Consider the following 22,192-nt stretch of genomic DNA (forward strand, 5'->3'; position numbering starts at 1 on the left):
ACCGACTCGCGTATATGAGCGTGTTCTTCAACTGTGAGTTCGTCTTAAAGCTTCAATGTTTCGTGTAATCTTATTTCACCTTATAAATCATCAGAACAACATGACTTTGCAGCTTATATATGCGAGTCGAGACAAAACAAGTGAGTCGAATCAATGAGCCGACTCGTTTGTGGATCACTCATCAGTGTGCTGCAGGGACAGAATGTAGTGTAATAGATTGAATTTTAGTTTTCTAAAAGAGTAATGACTACACTTAGGTTGTGCTTTAAGATACACTGACAGGTATTAACCAATACACTATTTGGAGTCGGTCCCCCTTCTGCAGCTGTAGAAGCGTCCACTCTTCTTGGAAGGTCGTCCACAAGATCTTCAAGTGTTTCTGTGGAAATTCGTGTCCATTCATTCTGTAGAGTTTTTATGAGGTCAGGCAATGAAGGCATGGCTCACAATCTCAGTTCCAGTTCATCCTAAAGGTGCGCGATGGGGTTGTGGTCAGGGCTCTATGTTAGGGACGGTCACGTTCTTCCACACCAAACTTATCAAACCGTGTCTTTATAGCCCTTGCTTTGTTGCCACAAACTTTAGTGGAGCATAGCATTGACCATGATGTCTTGGTATGCTGAAGCATTAAAGTAATCTCGGCAGCGAGTTGACTGCATACTCCATTCGCAGGTAATGGTAGCACGCTGGCGTCAGGATCTGCACATGGGCAGAGCCACAAGTAGACCTCTAAATATTGGTTTAACAAAAGTACCAGGTAGAACAACACACTTTCCATTAAGCTTTATTCCCACTAAGTTACTAAATATCTACCTTGAGTTATACAGTATGCATTTGAATCGTCTCTTAATGGATTTTATTTTCCAATCCAGTTTAAAACTTCAGACACCACAGTCCTGCTAACTGCGGTGTTCAGAAAAGCATCTCAGAACAAGAACACAAGATCAACCTTGAAACAGGTCTTTGAATGTTTAAAAAAAAAAAAAAAAAAAAAAAGTTGATCTCTCTAATGGTTTATATATATTTTTTTGCATATAGTAAAACTTATGCTATTATACAATTAAATATATATATAATTATAATTTTAGAGTAGAACAAGCTCACTCAAAAAAAAAAAAATCTATAAAACTTATTATACATGTATATACACATGTAAAAAGACGTAGTCTCAGCAGTCCATTTACATCGTCCCTGATGACACAACAGGTTCCGTTCAGGCTGACGTCTGCGCCTGCAAAGATGCCACGAACGCGGTGTACTCCTCGAGGTGACACCGCTTGTACAGTTCCACTTTCCTTTTGATTTGTTTCGGCGTGTCTTGGTAGTAGTTCTTCTCATCTCGCGCCATGGCCTGAAACGAGATCGTCACATATGTGCATGAAGTCAGAGCTCGACCGGGTCACTCGGCGTCAACGCTACTTAACTGTAACCGTAAGGGTCTCACCTTGTAGTCTTCGCCGTGTTCCCTGATCATATGCTGGACGAATTCGATGAGGTCACTCGAACACGTCGTGTTGTCCTTTCTCGGAAGACTGGCCTCTTTTTCCATCTCTGAAAGAAGAACGAAGCAGCAAGGATTTATTAGTGCGGATAATCTTAAAATTCTTTTATTTTGGGGGAAATAAAATGTTTACCATACGTTTTAGGATCATAAGTCAATTTATGAATCTATGTATTAATTCGCACCTTTGAGCACGTAAGGTTTTATGATCTGATCCACAGGTTCATTGTTGGCCTGTAATAATATAAAAAAAAAATAGAGTTAGAACAATGTTAAAACAATAAAACAAGCACAATTATTTAAATGATGTCTTTACCTTGCCCGCGATGGGAAGCACTCCTTTGGTGCCGAACGCCAGGCCCATGTCCTGCATGTTCTGCTTGGCGGTTTTTCGCATATCCCATGCTTTCCGGATCTGTGGACTGAAAAAAAAAAATAAATAAAAATTATATTCATAAAATATTCACCATTCTGCACTTATAAAGCAATAACGCCATTTTCACACACTTATTACGAGACAACTTAGGTTGGAATTGGTATAAGGTTAAAGGACATTGCATTATTCTACTGCCTTTAACTACGTGTTACTGATTATATAAAACATCATCCTGACTTCCTGCTTCAGAAGAAAAAAGAATGTAAAATAAAAATTAGTCTTGAACAAAGGTTAATACTACTTTAATGGCTTTCTTTGTTGGCTGGCAGCCATTTGTTCTTCAGGTCATACTTTTTTCTTAACACTTCTATACGACCTTTATGTGCGGCTTTTCGAGATCCTGTCTTTCTTTGTCGTATTCTTTCAGTTTAATCAGTATATCCAGATGTTACTGTCTCCATTCACCCACAATATTCACCTTCTCCAGTCAAGTGTTTGAATATTATCCTAAGACTCAGGTTTAAACCTGTGTGCCCCAACCGTGCTATAATCACGTCCACTGATTTGTTTTTGCACCACAGTTTCTCTCTCTCTCTTTTTGTTTATTTGCTTATTAATTTCATGCAAACTTGCACCCGTTTCTTCATCCCATATTTCTGCACCATGTGATATTAACTCTATTAACTTCTGTCTATTTAAAAACAAGAAAAAAAAGAAAAAGAGCATTGGGAGAACCATAAATAAGGCGCTACTGTAGAGGAAGACACGCCCCTGGATGGATCGGCGGGGCACACATTTTCAAAAGAGCATTTAATTAGATGAACACAGGTAAAGGAACACCTTTTTTTTTTTGCTTGTTTTAATCCAGAAGCAACAAGATATAAAACCAAAACATTAATATCACCCAAGCTTTTTTTTTTTTTTTTGGGGGGGGGGGGGGGGGGGGGGGTTATTGTAAATAATATAGGTTAGAAAAATTGTTGAGGCTGGGAAAGAAAAAAAAAAGTAAACATAAAAGATTAGACCTGTTATGTAAAGAAACTTGATGTGCCTCATTCTATACTGGTTTTTTTAAAGGGTTATTGGCAACTGTCATTTAAAATGGTCTATAAATTGTGTAGTATTATTGTTATTTATTAGACAGCAGCACATGGCACAGTTTTCTTTAGTTTCAAACATATCAGAAAGTCGAGTAATTTCACGGAACCTTCAAATATCCTCTAATTTTTTATGGCTTTTTTCATGACGATATATAATTTTTCATGCATTTAAAAGTTAAACTATTAGAAACATCATTTACAAATAACGTAAATTTAGCTAAATTTCCATATTATATGACACTATAAACATTTTTAGTACTGCAGAGAGAACACAAAGGAATCATAGAGGGGAAAACACGGCGTATGATGGGGAATTATTACCGTATTTACCCTACAATACTGTAACCAAGGAAAACTAATTAATTAAATGTATTACAGTACATATAGGGGGGGACATTCTCTCTATTTTTAAAGGTAATGTATTAAGCGGAGTTTATGAAATTAAATTAGTTTGGGGACAGATTTAGGTATTAAACTATAAAAAACACTTTTTTTTTTAAAATGGACCACATCCAAAATGTACGGTTTTTCTCAGGTGATTTCTATAAGGAAAACTCTGTCATTTACGACATATCGTAGTATAATAATACCGTGACCTCATTGATCACGTGATATCGATAGCAGCGTGATAATATCGACCGGACCTGTATATAAAGTGGTGCAGTTGCACATTTTCGGAAAAATAACATTAGATTATTTAATTAATAAGACTACTTTTAGCATGTTAGCTTTAACCAGTGCGACACAGACACTCGTATATATTTTTTGTTTTTTTTTGCTCTTACCACTCAATCCTCGGTTTGTTTTTCTTAATCATTTTCAGGCGGAGTTTCTTGCGGTCCACATTGTAATTAAACGTGTTCCGTTTGCTCGCTTTCTTCCCCATGGCTGCAGTAACACCGATAAACACCACCGCACGTGCTTTTACAGCGACTATCCTGAAGCGGAAGCGGAAATGGACTGAAGAGTTAGCGCACTACGCAGCGAGACGTGATGACGTCACTTGACGCCAGCGCACGCTCTCTTTTATCACGTCGCGTGTTCGAGCGCCTCTTGCGGCCGAACAAGGGAAAACAATTGGATACGAGTGAAGAGAAACAGTTTTGGTATTATGTCACATAAAATTACTCTCATGCTTCTGATAAGAAATTATCCATGAGATGATTTAGTGTGACAAAAACGTTTATGAAAGTGCTTGAAGTGTTGAAAAACATGATTTAGATAGAATCAGGAAAGAAGAGGTATAAATAAGGTTAATTATGTGTTACACACCTAAACGTGTTGAACTATTGCACTGATGTGGGTTAGTGATCAATTCCTCCTCCATATATATATATATATATAGAGAGAGAGAGATAATTATACGCCCATCAGTAAGTCTTTATTCACCGGTCTGTGCCAGGTGGTGATGCTGTCCTATATCTTTGGTTAAGACATTTGTAAATGCCTGTTGCTGTTAATGTCCCTAAATCAGCACTTTCCTGCATGGCTTTTCATAAATAAAAGAAAGGTTTTGTCTGTACATTGGTCAGAGCTCGCTCTTTCAATCATATCTTTAAGTTTCATACATAGGAGGACCAGAAACCAGTCTTAAATTCTCTATCTGTCCATCCAGCCAGATTTTTTCACAGCCTCATGCATAACTGGCTGGACAGAATCTAATGAAACTTTAGCAGTACAGTACTTAGATATCGGCCTGAAGTTTGACTTGCACCATAAATGAACTCAAAACTGTGCCTAAGTGAAGTTATGAGCAGGTTATGTCACAGCATCCAGTGCTTTTTGTTCTAATTTAGCGCTTTTTCCCCTTGAGGTAAGCGTGGGTATACACATCGCTCAACAAAGCCAATCAACGCTTTAGTTTAATGGTATTGCATCTACTCTTCGCCAAACTCCTTAAGAAAGAGAAACGAAAGAACAACACAATACGGCTTACTTCAAAAAAGGAAATCGACTACACAAACTTAACTGAAAACTATGAAAAAAAAAATCTGTGTATTGTTCCTGTGGGAAGTTTAAAACCAGTTTGTGTGCCATTCATACAACCGTGGTAATACCTCCAGTCAACACTCCCACTCATTCACACACTACAGGCAATTTGGAAACACTCATTAACTTAATCTGCATGCTTTTGTACTGTGGGAGGAAACCCGCAAAGAACGAGGAGAACATGCAATCTCCCAGACCCGACACGGGAATTGAACCCAGCACCTGGAGGTGCAAGGCGAGAGTGCTAACCACTAATAAACCAATAGATATAAATTAGAAAAGCGAAACTGAATATTTTTACTGGGATTGGTTCATATTTTCACTTTGGCTTAAATAACTGCGCCTAAGTGGTATAAGTAAATTTTTAACGCCCTGTATTAATTTTAAGACAACTTCATTTTTATACGATCTACTTTTTTGATTTCTCATCTGTGATTCACTTTCCAATTACTGATCAGGGAGTGTATTTGGCTGATGACAACAAACAGAGTATAACTTAGCGTAAACAAGGCGTAAAATACTCAACTATACAAAAATATGATTTTTTTTGTATTAATAAGTTAGACAGAGAGTTCTGCCGTACGGAAAGACAGACAGACATGTACATTGGCTTCAACCTGAAATAATTATATCACTGACTATATTAAAGCTGATCCGATTGATTTTAACTTTAAACTTTCAACTCTTTCTACGAACAATTTGTAACCTATCGCTAGGTGGTAGTGTGATTTAACGGCTCATTGTAATACAACATGCACAGAAGAAGGAGCGAACTAACGCGATACTCCATGGACGGAATTCTAAATATGACTGTATCCCATACAAAGTGCACTACTTCCGGTGCTCATGTTTGGTCTACTGTAGTGCCCGGATGTAGGGAGCGGGATTTAATTTGGGACGCGGCCACTGAGGCAGCAGACGCTCAGCTGAGGCTATTTAAAGGGCTGTGAGTAGTACTGTCAACACAGCGCGTGCCGTTTCCTCAAACTCTGAGGTAAAAAACTATTTTACGCAACTTTTTTAATAAACGCATCGAAAAACGTGCTATGAAATGGTGGTTTGTGCGCGTCTGGATGTGTTTGGTGGATAAACCGATCCTGGGTCAGTGCTACTCGTACAATGTCAGCTAGGTGGCTAACTCTGCTAGCTACCTAGGATCTCCGCCTGTATATCAACAACAAGGCAGCTAGCGCGAGCTCTCAGCACGGGCTCTCAGCGCGAGCTTAGGTTTTAAAACGTTGTGCGTGGTATATAACATTAAATGACGTAATTGTGTTCAACTGTGCAGTTTATTGGGGGATTGTTTGGTGTTTTAGCACCTGCTGGGTCACTGTGAAGGAACAAACAAACAACAGGCCTGGGATTTAACAAATAAATAAAGAAGGGAATAAAATGCAAGTGTGAAGAAAAGTATTACTGTCTGTTTAAAAAAAAAAAAGATTTTTAAAGTGTTTAAGAAAAACTTTCTGGCACTGTTTAACATCTAAAATAATAATAAAAATCAAGTTTATTATAAATAAACTGTATATTTTTGTAATGCTACTGATTTTTAGATAAATAGGGAGTGAGTTTGTCTTCTGATCTTTAATGTAATCATGATATTATTATTATTATTATTTGAGGTTGAAGCCCACGTACATCTGTCTGTCTTTCTGTACAGCAGAACTCACTGTCTAACTTATTAATACAAAGAAATCCCATTCAAATTAAAATTTTATTTGTCACATACACAGTACGATATGCAGTGAAATGCTTAATTCTGTATGGTTGAGTATCTTACGCCTTGTTTACACTAAGTTGTCCTTCTTTGGTGGTCAGACAAATACACTCCCTGTTCGGTAATCGGAGAGTGAATCACAGATGAGAAGTTGAAAAAGTAGATCGGGTAAAGATGAAGTTTTGTCTTAAAACAACTCCAGCGTGTTAAAAGTCACTTATTTTAAAGTAGATTATTAAATTCCACACATAACTGTTCATGATGTTGCTTTTACCCAACTTATGGTGCAGGTTAAACTTCAGGCAGATATCTAAGTACTGCAAAAGTTTCATTAAATTCTGTCCAGCCAGTTTTGTGTAATGCTGCGACAAAATCTGGCTGGACAGACTGACAATTTTTTTTTCTGAGACTGATTTCTGGTCCTTTAATGAGTGTAAGGTTTAAGATTTAAATATTAAGGTTTAAGTCATTGAAAGAGCAGGTTCTGACCCACGTACAGACAAAACCTTCAATTTACTTCATTATATAGATATAGAACAGTAAGCATTACTTGTATAACAGCAGTTATCGCCTGTTTAGAGAGAGTCATGTGATCACTTTAGATACATAGATAGATACTTTATTGATTCTGAAGGAAGTTCCAAAAGTTCTTTACCTGTGCTTTTTTTTAATTTTTATAAAAATGTATTTTGTGGTTGCAGGAAGGAAACGCAAGCGATCATGGCGGGTGTCGGGGCGAACACCTCTGCGAACCCCAGCTGTAAGATTATGACCTTTCGCCCCACCATGGAGGAATTTCGTGATTTTAACAAGTACCTGGTGTATATGGAGTCTCAGGGAGCGCACCGTGCCGGTCTGGCTAAGGTCTGAAAATCTGGCTAAGACTGTGCTTTAAAAATAAACGTTTGTTTTTTTGATAATCCTGCTACTACAAACATTACGGTTAACATGACATGGAGTGTAAATTCCAAACGGTTTCTGTTTCCTGAAATGGAATCATCCTGTCGTTGCCCTGTTGTCTGGTCGCAGGTGATTCCTCCGCTGGGCTGGAAGCCGAGACGGACCTACGACGACATCGACGAGCTGGTCATCCAGGCGCCGATTCAGCAGATTGTGGCCGGCCAATCGGGGCTCTTCACACAGTACAACATCCAGAAGAAACCGCTCAACGTGCAGGAGTTCCGCAGGCTGGCCAACAGCGACAAGTGAGGCGCACACTTATAATATTGTTCGCTCAAACCACTCTGGCACGGACAACCATGCCATGTTCAAAATCACTTAAATCACACTTTGTCCTCATTTTGATGTTTGTTTTTTTACGACCGGCTGTAGATTGTTGAATTGTTTTTTGTTTTTTTCCCCTCTCTCTCAGGTACTGCACTCCTCGGTACTTGAACTACGAGGACCTCGAGAGAAAGTACTGGAAGAACCTGACGTTCGTGCCTCCCATATATGGCGCAGACGTGAACGGGACGTTGTATGACGAGGTCAGGCATACGGTATCCCCGGTGTCAGGATCCGACATTCTGAGGTCACGGTTATTTTTTATTTTTTATTTTTTTAAATAAAGGTTTTGTGTGTGTGTGATGTCATCAGGGCGTGGAGGAGTGGAACATCGGGCATTTGAACTCCATCCTGGACGTGATCGAGGAGGACTGCGGCGTCTCCATTCAAGGCGTGAACACCCCCTACCTGTACTTCGGCATGTGGAAGACCAGCTTCTCCTGGCACACGGAGGACATGGACCTGTACAGCATCAACTACTTGCACTTCGGAGAACCCAAGTCCTGGTTAGAGATGGATCTGATTTGACTGATTCGCTTACTTGTTGTTGTTTATGGTTCTCGTGTGGGGTCATGCACGCTGCTTCTTTTAAATCTTACAGGTACACCATTCCTCCAGAACATGGGAAGAGACTGGAGCGATTAGCCACAGGTACGCCACATCCCCTCGTAGTTACTGTAACCATAGAAAGACTCCTAGCACTAGTACTGGTTAACTAGATACAATCCCATCCCATGATGTGAATGGGAACGGGTTTGTTATTGCTATGGTGGTGACCTCTAGTGGTAAAGTCTGGGATTGCAAACATAAACAAATTCAAATTCAAATTTTATTTGTCACATACACAGTCATACACAGTACGGTAAACTGGACTCAGGATAGAACAATGTCTAGAATAAATTTTTTCTTTCAGGTTTTTTCCCGAACAGCTTTAAGAGTTGTGAAGCTTTTCTCAGACACAAGATGACCCTGATCTCACCTTCTGTGCTGAAGAAATATAGCATTCCGTTTGATAAGGTAAAAAAAAATCATAATATAATAGTAGTAGACATACAATGGTTTCTATAAAAAGGCAGTCCCCAATTTATGAACGGACCGCGGTTCTACTTACGGTTCAATCACAGAAGAAGCTCATGTGTATTGTAGAAAAAAAAGACACTGCTGTGCAGCAGATACCAATATTAACATTTATATCCAATATTAACATTTATATCCAATATTTCCGTGTGTAAGTAAATGTATAAAATGTCCGGTATATTGTCTGTGTGTGCGCGGGAGAAATGAGTCGGCTTCACCGGTTTCAATGAATAAGTCCGGGAACCACTATGATAGAAAATGTCTGTCCTGTAAAGCTGTCTTAATGGTGAATAATACTAATTTCAGGAAAATCCTCACAATGGAGTTCACAGTCCAATACAGTGGAAAACAGCTCTGAGACAAAATGGTCGCGATTTATTGGCGCAGCGACGACACTATTACATTTTACTGTGTGAGATTAATCTCCTTAGGCGTGATGGCAGTGTGGGGAAAGGGGCCAGAGATTTAGTCAAGTGGACTGATATGCTTTATATTGTATATTCATGTCAAATGCGTATAAGACTCACTTTGTCAGACTTACGAACAAATCAGACTTACGAACTTGCTCCTGGAACTGAACTCGTTCATAATTTAGGGACAACCTGTACTTTTGGCTTTAACTGGTTTGTATCTACATGTATTGCTAGATAACACAAGAGGCCGGCGAGTTCATGATCACATTTCCGTATGGCTACCACGCTGGCTTCAACCACGGCTTCAACTGCGCAGAGTCCACTAACTTTGCCAGCTTGCGCTGGATCGACTACGGCAAACTCGCCACTCAGGTATGCTACGGTCTCAGAATCGCTTAGTATCGCTTCATTACGATTGTCCTTTTGTAACCCAGTTCATTTGATCTCGTTTCCACAGTGCACGTGCAGCAAAGACATGGTGAAGATCTCCATGGACCCGTTTGTCAAACGTTTCCAACCGGACCGCTATCAGGCGTGGACGCAGGGCAAGGACACCTGCTCAATAGACCACACCCTGGCTACGCCCAGCACCACGCCTGAGCTCCAGACCTGGGTCCAGAGACGCCGCAGGTCCAAAGTCAACAAGCGGTATGAATCCCATTTTTTTATATATATTTATTTATCAAAAAAAGTATGATTGTTTTTTTCCTTTTAAAAAAAGTTTTGTCCGTTTTTCGGTAGAGAAAGCTACCCTTGCACACGCTCCAAGCGACTGAAAACTGTGCGTCAGCCGGTCGCCGTGGAGACGGCTCCTGCACAGATAAGTGACCAGGAAGAGGAAGTGAAAGAGGAGGAAGACCACAATGCATCACGCCTCTCAGGTTATACTCGCAATAGTTTTTCATGCCACTCCCGAGGTTGACACAGGCAAGGAAGTCTCTTGTAAAAAGGAAAGAAGCAAGGAACCTTAAGAGAAACCTGACTCAGCAGGGAACCCACACTTATTTAGGTGATATCAGATAGCAGGAATTGATCTGTGGTCATAATGTTAGGTGGCTGGAAGTTCAGCATACCAGGGAATAAAATACAGAGTCCAGTTTCATTGGTGGAGGCTCAGGGACAAAACCTTGTTGCAAAAAAGCAAGGAGACGCATCCCTGATCCGAGGCCAGTAGTAGGTCATTTACCACTTTAACCAGCGCTGGGGCTGTGATATGGCGAGAGCTAAATCCTGATTAATGAATGTTATTCCTGTGTAGATTTTCAACATAGCTGCATGCATGTGCTACAATTCTTACTGGGATCTTGGAGATAAAGGGTAGATTTAATATTGGCCTATACAGTGGTGTGAAAAAGTGTTTGCCCCCTTACTGATTTTTTTTTTTTTTTTTTGTCACACTTAAATGTTTCAGATCATCAAACAAATTTAAATATTAGCCAAAGAGAACAAAAGTAGGTTTTTATTATTAAGTTTACATTTAGGCATTTGGCAGACGCTCTTATCCAGAGCGACTTACATGAAGGGCTTTAATGTTTACATAATTGGATACATACTTACACTGGGTTAACTAGGTTAATAACTGAGTGCCATTAGTCCAACACAACTAAGAAGAGGTTTTCTTTTTTTTTTTCACCCTGGGGGGGGCGGGGGGGGAGGTTAGTCCAAGTACTGGAGAAACAGATGAGTCTTGAGTCGTCGTTTAAGTGAAAACAAAGTCCAAAACTAGCCCTGTGTGAAAGTGTTTGCCCCCTAAACCTAATAACAGGTTGGGCCACCTTCAGCAGCAACAACTGCAATCAAGCATTTTCGATAACTTGCAGTGAGTCTGTTACAGCGCTGTGGAGGAATTTTGGCCCACTCATCTTTGCAGAATTGTTGTAATTCAGCCACATTGAAGGGTTTTTGAGCATGAACCACCTTTTTAAAGTCATGCATTTCAATTGGATTCAGGTCAGGACTTTGACTAGGCCACTCCAAAGTTGTTGTTTTGTTTTTCTGCAGCCATTCAGAAGTGGACTTCCTGGTGTGCTTTGAATTATTGTCCTGCTGCAAAACCCAAGTTTGCTTCAGCTTGAGGTCACACAGAAACAGGCTGGACATTTTCCTTCAGAATATTTTGTCACACAGCAGAATTCATGGTTCCGTTTATCACAGCAAGTCTTCCAGGTCCTGAAGCAGCAAAACAGCCCCAGACCATCACACTACCACCACCATATTTTACTATTGGTATAATGTTCTTTTTCTGAAATGCGGTGGTACTTTTACGCCACACATAATGGGACATACACCTTCCAAAAAGTTCAACTTTTGTTTCGTCAGTTCACAGAGTGTTTTTTCAAAAGTCTTGGGGATTATCAAGACTTTGTTCTTTTTGTTCAGCAGTGGTTTTTTATCTTGGAGCTCTGCCATGCAAACCATTTTTGCTCCTATTCTTTTTTATGGTGGAGTCATAAACACTCACTTTAACTGAGGCAAGTGAGGCCTGCAGTCCTTTGGATGTTGTGGGGTCTTTTGTGACCTCTTGGAAGAGTTGTCCCTGCGCTCTTGGGGTAATTTTGGTCAGCCGGCCATTCCTGGGAAGGTTCTCCACTGTTCCATGTTTTTGCCATTTATAGATAATGGCTATTACTGTGGCTCGCTACAGTCCCAAAGCTTTAGAAATGGCTTTATAACCTTTTCCAGACTGATAGATTTCAATTATTTTCTTTCCCATTTGTTTTTGAATTTCTTTGGATCTCTGTATGATGTCTGGCTTTCGGGGATCTTTTTGGTCTACTTTACTTTGTCCGGCAGGTCCTATTTAAGTGATTACTTGATTGCGAAATAGGTGTGGCAGTAATCAGGCCTGGGTGTGGCAAAAAAAAATGAACTCAGGTGTGATAAACCAGAGTTAAGTTATGGTTTAACAGGGGGGCAAACACTTTGTGTTTATTACTTGTGTTATCGTTGACTAATATTTTAATTTGTATGATGATCTGAAACATTAAAGTGTGACAAACATGCAAAAAAAGAAGAAATTAGTAAGGGACTTCCCGCAGTTGGGCGGTAGCGATCTCAGACTAAGGCAGCCAGAGTTTACCCTACAGAAACACTCTGTAGAGTCTGGACATGCGCCTCTAATGCTACAATCTTCTTCCTCAGATTGTGAACTAAAGACTAAAGTAGGAAGAATGACTAGACAAATGGCAGTAGGCGCATTGAACGAACCTAATATCGGCCATAATACCTGGTTACCTTAATCAGAGTTGTGTTGCTATTAGGTACTCCACACAAATCCAGTATGGATGGATTTCATTTGTTTTCAAATGTCAAAAAAGTAAAAATGCAATAAAATAAACCAAAAATTAAAAAACTGTTGATTGCTTGATATAAATGTTGGAAAAAGTAGTATAATAAGAACCCTTCTCTTTGTGTCGGTCTTACAGGGCCCGCTAGTCTGTGTCAACAGATTTGCTTTGTCAAGGTCACGCGAGTTAAGAGCAATTTATTGGTCCAGTCGTCTAAAAGGGTCCCGCCCCAAGCCCCGCCCTCCGATGCACAAGACACGCCGAAAGAAGCCTTAGGAACCAATGAGCCTCTAACCTCCACGGCTGACCCACTGGACTCGGAACAGACCTCAGAGAGTCGGTGTAGAGCCAAGTCCTCGAGGGGCAAATCACTCCCCAAAAATCAGTCTGCTCGTCGTGAAGAAACTCCTCCTGCTGTAAATTCCTCAAGTACAACAGTCACTACTGAACCCGCGGAACATTCAGGAACTCCTGCGTCCGACATGCCTTTCCTTACGCCGGAAATCACAGAGGATCCTGAGGGAAGGAAATCTCCAAATCCTTCGTCTGAAATGCCCTTTCTGACTCTGGCAGTCCAGTCCAGTGATAACAACACACTCTTGAATCCTAACAAACTGGGAAAATCCACCTTGCCTCAGAGCGCCACGGGTGAAACCAGCGTTTGCGTTAACACACTACATTCTGATTGGTGCTCAGATTCGTTCCAAGAGGAGGTCAGAGAATGCACCGGCTCTGGTCCAGACACTAACAAGGAGCTCCTCGGAAAGAAAGCCGGAGATGGGCGGTTGCCCTCGGGTCAAGCTCCGAACCCGGTCTCCAGTATCTCCTGTCACCCTCAAATCGGTCCTGAACACTTCACTCATAGCCCTGTGAAGGACTCTCCGATATCCGCTAACACTAACACACTTTCAAGCGAGTCTCCTTCCACGTCTTACTACCAGAAACCCTCGTCTCCTCTCCACCAACCCGACTTCACGTCTCCTTCCTCACCGAACCTCTTTGAAGAACCTTCTACTATGTGGAAGAACATAAGCTATCAAAATCCTGATTATGTCATGTGGGCGGAGCCTCGGTGCCACCAGGTGAAGTGCCCAGATCCTTCAGAGTTTCCTGAAAAGAGCCTGACATTTACAGATCTGGAACCGAGCGTGGTTCATCATTCTGCCACGGAGCTTCTCAGTTCTCCAGACAGGCCTCAGAGGTCAGAGAGTAGCAGTGAGGAGTCTGGTGAGGAGAACTCGATGAGCGAGGCGGAGTACGGAGATTCGGGCATAGAGCCGGGAGAAATTCGAATCGTAAGTGTTAGGACTGTGATATGCAACCCAGAGTGCGACGGTGTTTTGATCAGGGGAATGATTTTCTGTCCTGACTGACTTCCTTTTTTAGTACTCCTTGCCGGTGGGGAAGAGGAAGACGTCCAAAAGTTGGCGCCACCCTTTGAGAAAACCGACAGCCAGGGCAGTTCCCAGCGCCGTCAAGCAGCAAGCCAACAGCGACGATGGTGGGTCGTCACGTGACCTGATACACAGTGGAGTTAGCGTGTTCACCGTCGATAATTACACATATGTGTTATAATGTAAGATGTCGGCATAATTAAGAGAACAGGCTATAAATGTAACCAATATGTTAGAGAAAATAGCAATGGGCCTGAAACCGAACCCTGAGGAATACCCAACGTCATTTTAGCACTTTACATGTGGAATAATCACCATTTACATCTAAAGTCTGATCAGTCAAATGATATCTGACGGATGAGAGGGCCATTTCCTTAATTCCTACAATATTTTCTTGTCCATAATGGAGAATAGTATGATCAGTGGTGTCAAAAGAAAAGGTCACAGTAGGAGATCACTTAGCACTTTAACCCGCGCTGGTCAGAATCGGAGAACGCAAAAGGGCGCTTTAATTCAAAAATAAAACAACAAATGCACCATCGTGTCACTTAGCTGGCTACTCTATCATCGCACAGTGATCAATTTAAAATAATAAAAAAATAACATTTTAAATAATTTTATCGCTGTTTAATGGAATGCGCAGTCTCATTCATCTAATACGTGTATAATTTTTTGTTTTGTGTTTGTGCGTCAGAACCGATGGAGGAGGGTACTGCGGAGGAGGAACTGCAGGAGGCTGACGTCTGGGCGAGACCCCTGGTCCACCTCTGGCACAGCAGGAAGTCTCACTTTCAGTCAGAGCGAGAGTACAACAGCATTGCCGCGAAAACGGCGCCGCACTGTGCCGTGTGCACGCTGTTCATGCCTTACTATCAGGTAACGCTCGTCCCGAGGTGATCTCTTTCTCTTAAATTACACAGATTTTATTGTATTCGCTTGACGCGGAGCTGGAAATCGGTCAGTCGGAAAGCAAGTGAGCACAGCTGTCGTCATGGCAACACTACTGCCCATATACAAAAAATTTTAATGCAACGAACGTTTCTTTGCCAGCCTGAAGAGACGAAGGACGAAAGCCGACCGGAGTTCCCGACAGGAGACAGCGGAGAGACGGCTGCGAGGTCACGACCCCTGATTCCAGAGATCTGCTTCGCCTACCGTGAGGGGTCGTGTCCCCCTAACACGCTCGTGGAGGAGGACGGGTCCAGTCCTCTCGTGGCCTGTACACACTGCTGCGTTCAAGTTCACGCCAGTACGCGACCCAACATGCTCACACACACACACACACACACACACACACACACACACATTTATTTATGTATTTATTTCTTTTGTTTTCCTCGTTGTCCAGGTTGCTATGGCGTCGCTGCCCACGATGTCACCCCGGAGTGGACATGTGACCGCTGCTTGTGTGGAGATCTGTCCGCCGTATGTGCTCGCTCATACAGACGCTTTGTGTGCATTATTAAAATGTTAACATGCCATAATTGTAATAACAATAATAATAATAATGATAGTGTGTTTTGGTGCAACAGGAGTGCTGTTTATGTAACTTACGAGGCGGCGCGTTGAAAAGAACGACAGACGACAGGCGAGGACTTTCACTTTGTTACTCAGCTCACAAACACACACTTTACACATGTGTAAAAGTTCACCAGTGTCTAACACGTAAAGTCTGGTGTGTGTGTGTGTTTTTCAGGTGGGCGCATGTGATGTGTGCTGTGGGTCTGCCTGAGGTCAAATTCACTGACATTGTGAAGAGGAGTCCCATCGACATTAGCGCTGTCCCCGCACAGAGATACAAACTGGTACTTATACACACACACACACACACACACACACACACACAAAGTAGTCTTTTATTTCGCTAAGCAACTTCTTTTACAGCTTGTCATTTTTTTATTCCAGGAATCACTTGGGTGCAAATATGCTTATTATATAAATAATAATAATGATAAATGTAACAGTTTATGAACGCTCTCATCCTTCTGTGTCTCTTTCTCTCTCTTTGTGTAGAAGTGTATATATTGCCATAAGCGGATGAAAAAGCTAGCGGGCGCGTGTATCCAGTGCTCGTGCGGCCGCTGTCCCACTTCCTTCCATGTCACGTGTGCTCACGCCGCTGGCGTCACCATGGAGCCTGATGACTGGCCTTACGTCGTCTTCATCATCTGCCACAGGCACCAGTCACGCGGCTCCAGCACCGTGAGAACCTCAGCCCGCCCACTGCATGCTAAAAAACTTCATAAATTTAAACCCCGCCCGCACCACAGCACTCATGTTTTTATTTTTTTCCCCTCACAGAAATCGAAGGCGAGCCGGACAGAGCTGGCTCTCGGCCAAACCGTGATCGCGAAGCACAAGAACCTGCGCTACTACAGCTGCCGGATCGCCAGCGTGACCGCGCAGACCTTCTACGAGGTCATGTTCGACGACGGATCATTCAGCAACGACACCTTTCCTGAGGACATCGTAGTGAGTGTACCTATGCGTGTGTGTGTGTAGAATTCAGTGTTGGGTTTCGTCATGTTAACGCCTCTCCTGTTTTCACACAGAGCAGAGACTGCGTGCAGCTCGGGCCCCCGGAGGTCGGCGAGGTCGTGCAGGTCAAGTGGCCGGACGGGCTTTTTTACGGAGCTAAATACCTGGGATCAAACACTACATACATGTACCAGGTACACACACACACACACACACACACACCGTGTTATATGGACTCGATCAAGTGGACTTTCTGTTTGTCTTTTTAAGGTGGAGTTTGAGGACGGCTCTCAGGTGCTGGCTAAGAGAGAGGACATTTACACCCTGGAGGAGGACCTGCCCAAAAAGGTCAAGGGTCGTCTCGTAAGTAACGCAAAGAACTTCCACGAGTTACCAGTTTCTGCAGATACGAACGGACTTGGGTTCTACTATCGGTTAAATAACGGAAGCTTTTGTGTATTGTACTTAAAATAGACCCTGCAGTACATAAAACACCAATATTTACAATTATATACAATATTCTCAGTGTGTACGTGAACATATAAAATGTCTAAAGTCTGGTATATCCGGTAGTATCAGTGTCAAAGGCGTATAAGATTCACTTAAGTCTGACTTAAGAACAAATCAGACTTATGAACATGCTCCCTGAACGGAACCGTTTGTAAGTCGGGAACTATCTGTGTCTATATAATTAGCAGTCTATCTATTCATCCATCGGTCCAATTATTGAAACTATATACCTTTTTATTTACATATCTGTTTATTTTCTTGTTTATCTATTCATATATTGATATTTGATTAATTTTGTTTAAATTAGATTTCTTTTTCGTTGTGTGCACAGTCTACAGCCTCCAGCATGCGTTTCGAGGATGCGTTCTTCACCACGCAGGGCGAGCGCAAGAGGCAGCGCACGCCAAACTCTCGCTTCCAGAACGACTACGTGGCCGACCCTAGCCATCGGACCTCCAGCTGCTGCAAAAACTGAGACCGCAGGGGCACAAAACGGAGAAGAGAGAGAGGTGAAGGGGTGAAATATTAACTGACAAACTGTGATGATTATTTTTTCTTTTTTTAAATCATATACACAACACACTTTTAGTGAGAGTTTGATAAAAAGAGACGGAGGAAAAGACTTTATTTCTTTCTAACAGTGAATCGTTACCGTACGGAAGCGACGCTGTTTTCTCCTGTTTATGATACACCCCTCCCCTCCCCCTTTCCTCTTCCCCCACCCCAGTCCAGTGTTCCCTGCACATTTAGACGCTTCATGTTCCTGATGGTTTGCTTGGCTCCTGCACGCCGCTCCTGTACAGATCGCCTTTAAGCCCCTCGCCCTCCCTGTACTACTAACTCTACTCCTGTTGTCTCGAGCTTCTGAAAGCGCTGATTATATTCTTTTCAGCAAAACCCTGCTACTGATCGCTTTGAGAGCACATTTAGCCCACGCTTAACTTCTGAGTTTGATCTTATTTATTTGGAATTTCATCTTTATTTTTTAGTGGTGCTCAAATCTGTAAAGAAAATTTAAGATAACTGTATTGGGAGAGTCTGAAGGAAGGCTGAATTATTAATATTTGAATAAACATACATGGGAATACGTTGTCCTGTTTTTATTTTATTCCTCATGTTATTTGTAGAGATCTCCACTAGAATTTAATTCGTTAAAAGACTTAAATGTAGTGTGTTTTTTTTTTTCCCACTCTTTCACAAGAGGTACCAATATTTCTGGAATTGAATTTTATTTAACGTTATAGTAAAGCATCAACAACAAAAGATAATGCATCACCACACAGGTTCACAAAATATATATATACAGTGTATATATATATATATATATATATATATATATGTGTGTGTGTGTGTGTGTGTGTGTATTTTTCTTTTTACATAATTACATTTCTATGTTTGCATTTAAGGTTGTAAAATGTTGCTGTTCCTCTATAATCCTGCAGGTGGTCTCTCTCTTCAGACATTATAACAATAAATAAAGCAGAATATTAATAAAATCACGTCCCTAATGATCCTAAAGCCAATGATTGGTGTCAATACTTTTAGACTCGACCATGATTAGATGACAAAATGCCGACCAATTGCAAGCTGTGTTTATCACATGATGCATTAGTGATTTTACTTTATTTTTTTTCCACATACGTACGAGTTTGGAAATATTGGCACCCAGGAACTTCAGTGAGGGGCGCCAATACTTTTGGACTCGACCATGGTTCCATGATGGATAAAATGCCGAACCAGTGCATTAGCGTTTTTTGCAGACAGATACGCTTACGGGATTCAACATACGACAGAGTTCAGAATTATTGGCACCCAGAAAGTGCCGCCATGACAGGTGCCAATACTTTTGGATTCGACCATGGATGGATGATAATATGCTGAACTAGTTCAAGCTGGGCTTTATCCCATGATGCATTAGCGATTTTTACAGATGGATATGTTTACGGGGCTTAAGATAAGGTTGAGTTCAGAAATATTGGCACCCAGAAACCTCATAAGGGGTGCCAATACTTTTGGACTTGACTACGGATGGATGACAGGATACCAAGTGCCAGTGCAAGTTGGGCTTTATCCCATGATGCATTTTTACACACAGATCCGCTCATGGATTTCAACATGCGGTCAAGTTCAAAAGTATTGGCACCCTTGTTAAAACCGAAGCCAAAAATACCTGAGTATTGAGGGTTTTTTTTTTTTAATGTTTGTGTGCGTGTGCAAAACTATCGGCACCTTTTCAATCGATCATCATTGACCAGAGCTTCAAAGGCGAGCTGATGAAAGTGAGCAACGGAGACAACGCTGATTATTTATTTATTTTATTTTTAAACTTTATTATTGTTCAAGTAAGATTGAATTTGTTTCCTGACGGCTGGTTCATCTTCAATCCCCCTCCCCCAGACGGGCACTTCTGCACTTTTTGTGTTTGTTTGTTTGGTGTTTTGCTGATGGCTCGCGTGATTATGATTTTGCAGGTAAATAAATCACCACTGGCTTTTTCTTATCAGCGCAGCGCTAATCGAAAATAAACAAAGGAACCATCTCAGATGATAACATCGGAGGGCTCGGGTGGGCTGTGACGAATCGTTTCTTTCAGGGAATTCACAGATGTAGCGCTGTGTGTGCGCGCGTGTGTTAGTGTGAGAGATTATTTAAGAACAATAATATTTCCCACGACTGAAGCATCCACTTCCTCAGCTTGTCCTCAGCTCAGAATTTTAAATATAAAATAGCAATCGATACAAAATAGTACAAACGGACAGGTCTTGGGAAAATCTGGTGAGACGGAGACGCTCTGAGACACTTTCCTGGCCATGATGATGGAATCTGATGAACTTAAGAGGCGAGGAAGTGAACCACATATGCGACAGGTAGGAACGTTCTGGAGGAGGAGGGATGATATGCTCCGCCCACTCGGCTCCACGTCCTCTCATGACGACTTTGGTGTGAACTTTGGACAGTCAAGAAAACCAGAACACCCATAAAACCCTTGTCCTGCTTTTATTTCCCGCAGTGATGTGCACACATTTAAATAGAAGCTTTAAATAATAAAGCTCTCTAACAAACGTTTGTACACGCCGAGTGTTTGTTCGGCTCAGTTTCCTAAACAAAAAAAAAAATCCTTCGGAGGTGAAAACTGTATGTAAAAATGCCCAGTGTGTTCAGGAGCAGCTTTTTCATAGCGGTTAAGAGGTAAAAGAGGACGTAAAAAGAGGCTTTACAGCTCTGAGATGTTTGTGTGTTTTCACTGTAGTGTGTGTGTATGTGTGGGGATTCTATTACATGTAAGGAAACAAACACAACTTGGTACAGCAACTTGTCATGTATGTTATAGGTTGTGTGTTTTTTTTTTTTTTCTTTTCTACTGTAAATAAATCATGGTCTGTTCTCTCCAAGAGTCTCTCAGTGTGTAATAGTGATGATGGACACTAGAGGGAGACAAAGCAAAAAAAAAAAAAATTCTTACTAGTCCCTTCTTTCTCTCACACACACACACACTATCTAGTACGTTTCCTTTGTTTGATCAGAAACAGGTTCTCGGGGTCCCTGGCCGCCTTCCTCGCTCTCTTCTCCTCCTTCTTCATCTTCTTCTTGCTCTTTTCCGAGCCGACCGCCGCCCCCGGGCTTCTCCTGCCTCCGTACGGCGGAGTGTGAATGAGCGCCCGTTTGTTACCGGGGCTTTTCTGGCAGCTCCGTGGGAAGTCCTCGTCCTGGTTCGGGTTCTGCTTCCTGTTCTTTGGTTTCTTCTTGCCTTCTAAGCGCGGTGTGTTGGCGTCAGGGGTGCGCGTCTTCGCGCCGTTCTTTTTATTCTTTCTTCTCTTGGGGGCGGGTGTGCCGTCGTTCCATTGCAGGTGGGTGTTGGGTGTGGACTTGGGTTTGGGCGTGGCCTGAGGAGGGTGTTTAGGCGTGTGGGCGATGCGTCTCTTCGGGGTGTGCGTCTGAGGCGTCTGAGGGAGCGGCGCGCTTCCGAAATGTGCCTTCCTGGCTCTCTTTCGAGGAGGTTGAGAAGTGGGAGCGTCTCCGTTGTGCTCGAGAAGGCCGGCCAGTTGGAGCTCTGCAACACACACACACACACACACACAGCGTTATATACACTCGACTCTATATACGAGCACGTGACCTTTAACCTGTCAGTCAGACTGACCTTGGGCTCGGAGCTGGACGCGGTACTCCCTGCGTTTGATGTCGTGCTGGTTGTCGTATACGGAGGCGAACGGGAGCGTGGGATACGTCCCGTTAAACATCCTCCTCTCTGTGCACTCCTACACACATACACACAGATTAATCCTAAGTTTAAAGTAAGCATAATTGTTTTGTGTGCGTGCGTGTGTGTGTCTCACATGTCCGAAGTGTCCCCTTCCAGCGCAGTTGTAGCAGTATGCAGGAGATTTCTGCACGTCCGGATTCAGAGATTTTTCCGGAGGCCCCGCCCTCGTCTGGAGAAGAATCAAACACACACACTATGATGTAACAAAAATGCATTAATATTAAAAACACATATTTGCATAAGGCCCATATATGGAGACAGGAAGTAAAATAAATTAATAAATGTCGCGGTACACGCGTGAACGCTTCCGCAGAGTCGTTCGGGTCGCGCGATCCTCTTTGTGTGAGTTTAGTCGCACCTTCATCCCGCGCTTATTCTATTACCCAAACACACACGCCTCCGTTTATTCACTTCCCCGACGCGCGTGATGAATAAGAGCAAGATTGTGTCTCTCTCTCTCTCTCTCTCACACACACACACACACACACACGTTCCCATTTCTTCTTTTCCATTAAGCAGATTGCAGCGAGTGATTACTCGGCCTATCAATGAAGCTCGGTAATACGCTCCTGATAACACCGCCTTCCTTCCTTCCTTCCTTCAGAGAAAGTTACGCGTGTATGTGTGTGTGTGTGTGTGTGTGTGTGTGTGTGTGTGTATATATATATATGTGTGTCCCATCTGGTCCCAGGAAGCCCAAAGGCGTTTCACGCTCCATCGCCCTCCGTAAATACGCTCCGATAAAGAGAGTAAGCCGACTGCCTCGTGTGTGTATGCATGTGTGTGTGTGTGTGTGTGTGTT

The 22,192-nt window shown here is 42.2% G+C and overlaps 3 protein-coding genes across 5 annotated transcripts in view; 1 reads left to right on the forward strand and 2 right to left on the reverse strand.

Moving 5' to 3' along the window:
- Positions 1 to 774: 774 nt before the first annotated feature.
- On the reverse strand, positions 775 to 3,921 carry nop16 (NOP16 nucleolar protein homolog (yeast)). The gene is made up of 5 exons (XM_053480192.1): positions 3,763 to 3,921; positions 1,818 to 1,923; positions 1,687 to 1,735; positions 1,445 to 1,551; positions 775 to 1,351 (listed from the first exon to the last, which is right to left on the reverse strand). The coding sequence occupies exons 1-5, from the start codon at positions 3,861 to 3,863 to the stop codon at positions 1,214 to 1,216; spliced, it is 501 nt and encodes a 166-aa protein (XP_053336167.1). The 5' UTR covers positions 3,864 to 3,921; the 3' UTR covers positions 775 to 1,213.
- Positions 3,922 to 5,798: 1,877 nt separating this feature from the next.
- Positions 5,799 to 18,211, forward strand: kdm4c (lysine (K)-specific demethylase 4C). Of its 2 annotated transcripts, XM_053480030.1 has the most exons (22): positions 5,803 to 5,960; positions 7,385 to 7,547; positions 7,713 to 7,888; positions 8,056 to 8,170; positions 8,280 to 8,473; positions 8,569 to 8,618; positions 8,881 to 8,984; positions 9,692 to 9,829; positions 9,915 to 10,105; positions 10,199 to 10,338; positions 12,883 to 14,039; positions 14,131 to 14,245; positions 14,833 to 15,014; positions 15,189 to 15,387; positions 15,487 to 15,563; positions 15,671 to 15,726; positions 15,835 to 15,943; positions 16,152 to 16,340; positions 16,440 to 16,610; positions 16,691 to 16,810; positions 16,887 to 16,979; positions 17,458 to 18,211. In XM_053480030.1, exons 2-22 carry the CDS (start codon positions 7,404 to 7,406, stop codon positions 17,599 to 17,601), a joined length of 3,864 nt encoding a protein of 1,287 aa, XP_053336005.1. In that variant the 5' UTR covers positions 5,803 to 5,960; positions 7,385 to 7,403; the 3' UTR covers positions 17,602 to 18,211. The 2 variants fall into 2 exon arrangements, with proteins under 2 accessions (XP_053336004.1, XP_053336005.1); XM_053480029.1 differs by having other exon boundaries at positions 5,799 to 5,960; positions 16,152 to 16,610.
- Positions 18,212 to 20,110: 1,899 nt separating this feature from the next.
- zcchc7 (zinc finger, CCHC domain containing 7) overlaps positions 20,111 to 22,192 on the reverse strand; it is a 42,934-nt gene continuing 40,852 nt past the window's right edge. For both annotated transcript variants that reach the window (XM_053480011.1, XM_053480010.1), the window contains exons 7-9: positions 21,464 to 21,559; positions 21,268 to 21,385; positions 20,111 to 21,177 (exon numbers count right to left, since the gene is read on the reverse strand). In XM_053480011.1, coding sequence (XP_053335986.1) covers positions 20,621 to 21,177; positions 21,268 to 21,385; positions 21,464 to 21,559 — 771 coding nt within the window. In that variant the 3' untranslated portion in view covers positions 20,111 to 20,620. The remainder of the gene's footprint in view (positions 21,178 to 21,267; positions 21,386 to 21,463; positions 21,560 to 22,192) is intronic.

This window comes from Clarias gariepinus, chromosome 20 (genome assembly GCF_024256425.1).
Source record: "Clarias gariepinus isolate MV-2021 ecotype Netherlands chromosome 20, CGAR_prim_01v2, whole genome shotgun sequence".
Lineage (NCBI taxonomy): Eukaryota > Metazoa > Chordata > Actinopteri > Siluriformes > Clariidae > Clarias > Clarias gariepinus.

Bases quoted from the DNA above. Each gene is read 5' to 3' on its own strand.
- kdm4c (XM_053480029.1), top strand. From the start codon at position 7,404: ATGGCGGGTGTCGGGGCGAACACCTCTGCGAACCCCAGCTGTAAGATT. The intron at 8,985-9,691 runs GTAAAAAAAAAT...ATGTATTGCTAG, and splicing joins ATAGCATTCCGTTTGATAAG to ATAACACAAGAGGCCGGCGA. The intron at 16,980-17,457 runs GTAAGTAACGCA...TTGTGTGCACAG, and splicing joins AAAAGGTCAAGGGTCGTCTC to TCTACAGCCTCCAGCATGCG.
- nop16 (XM_053480192.1), bottom strand. From the start codon at position 3,863: ATGGGGAAGAAAGCGAGCAAACGGAACACGTTTAATTACAATGTGGAC. The intron at 1,552-1,686 runs GTGCGAATTAAT...TTCTTCTTTCAG, and splicing joins AAAACCTTACGTGCTCAAAG to AGATGGAAAAAGAGGCCAGT. The intron at 1,352-1,444 runs GTGAGACCCTTA...ATCTCGTTTCAG, and splicing joins AACACGGCGAAGACTACAAG to GCCATGGCGCGAGATGAGAA.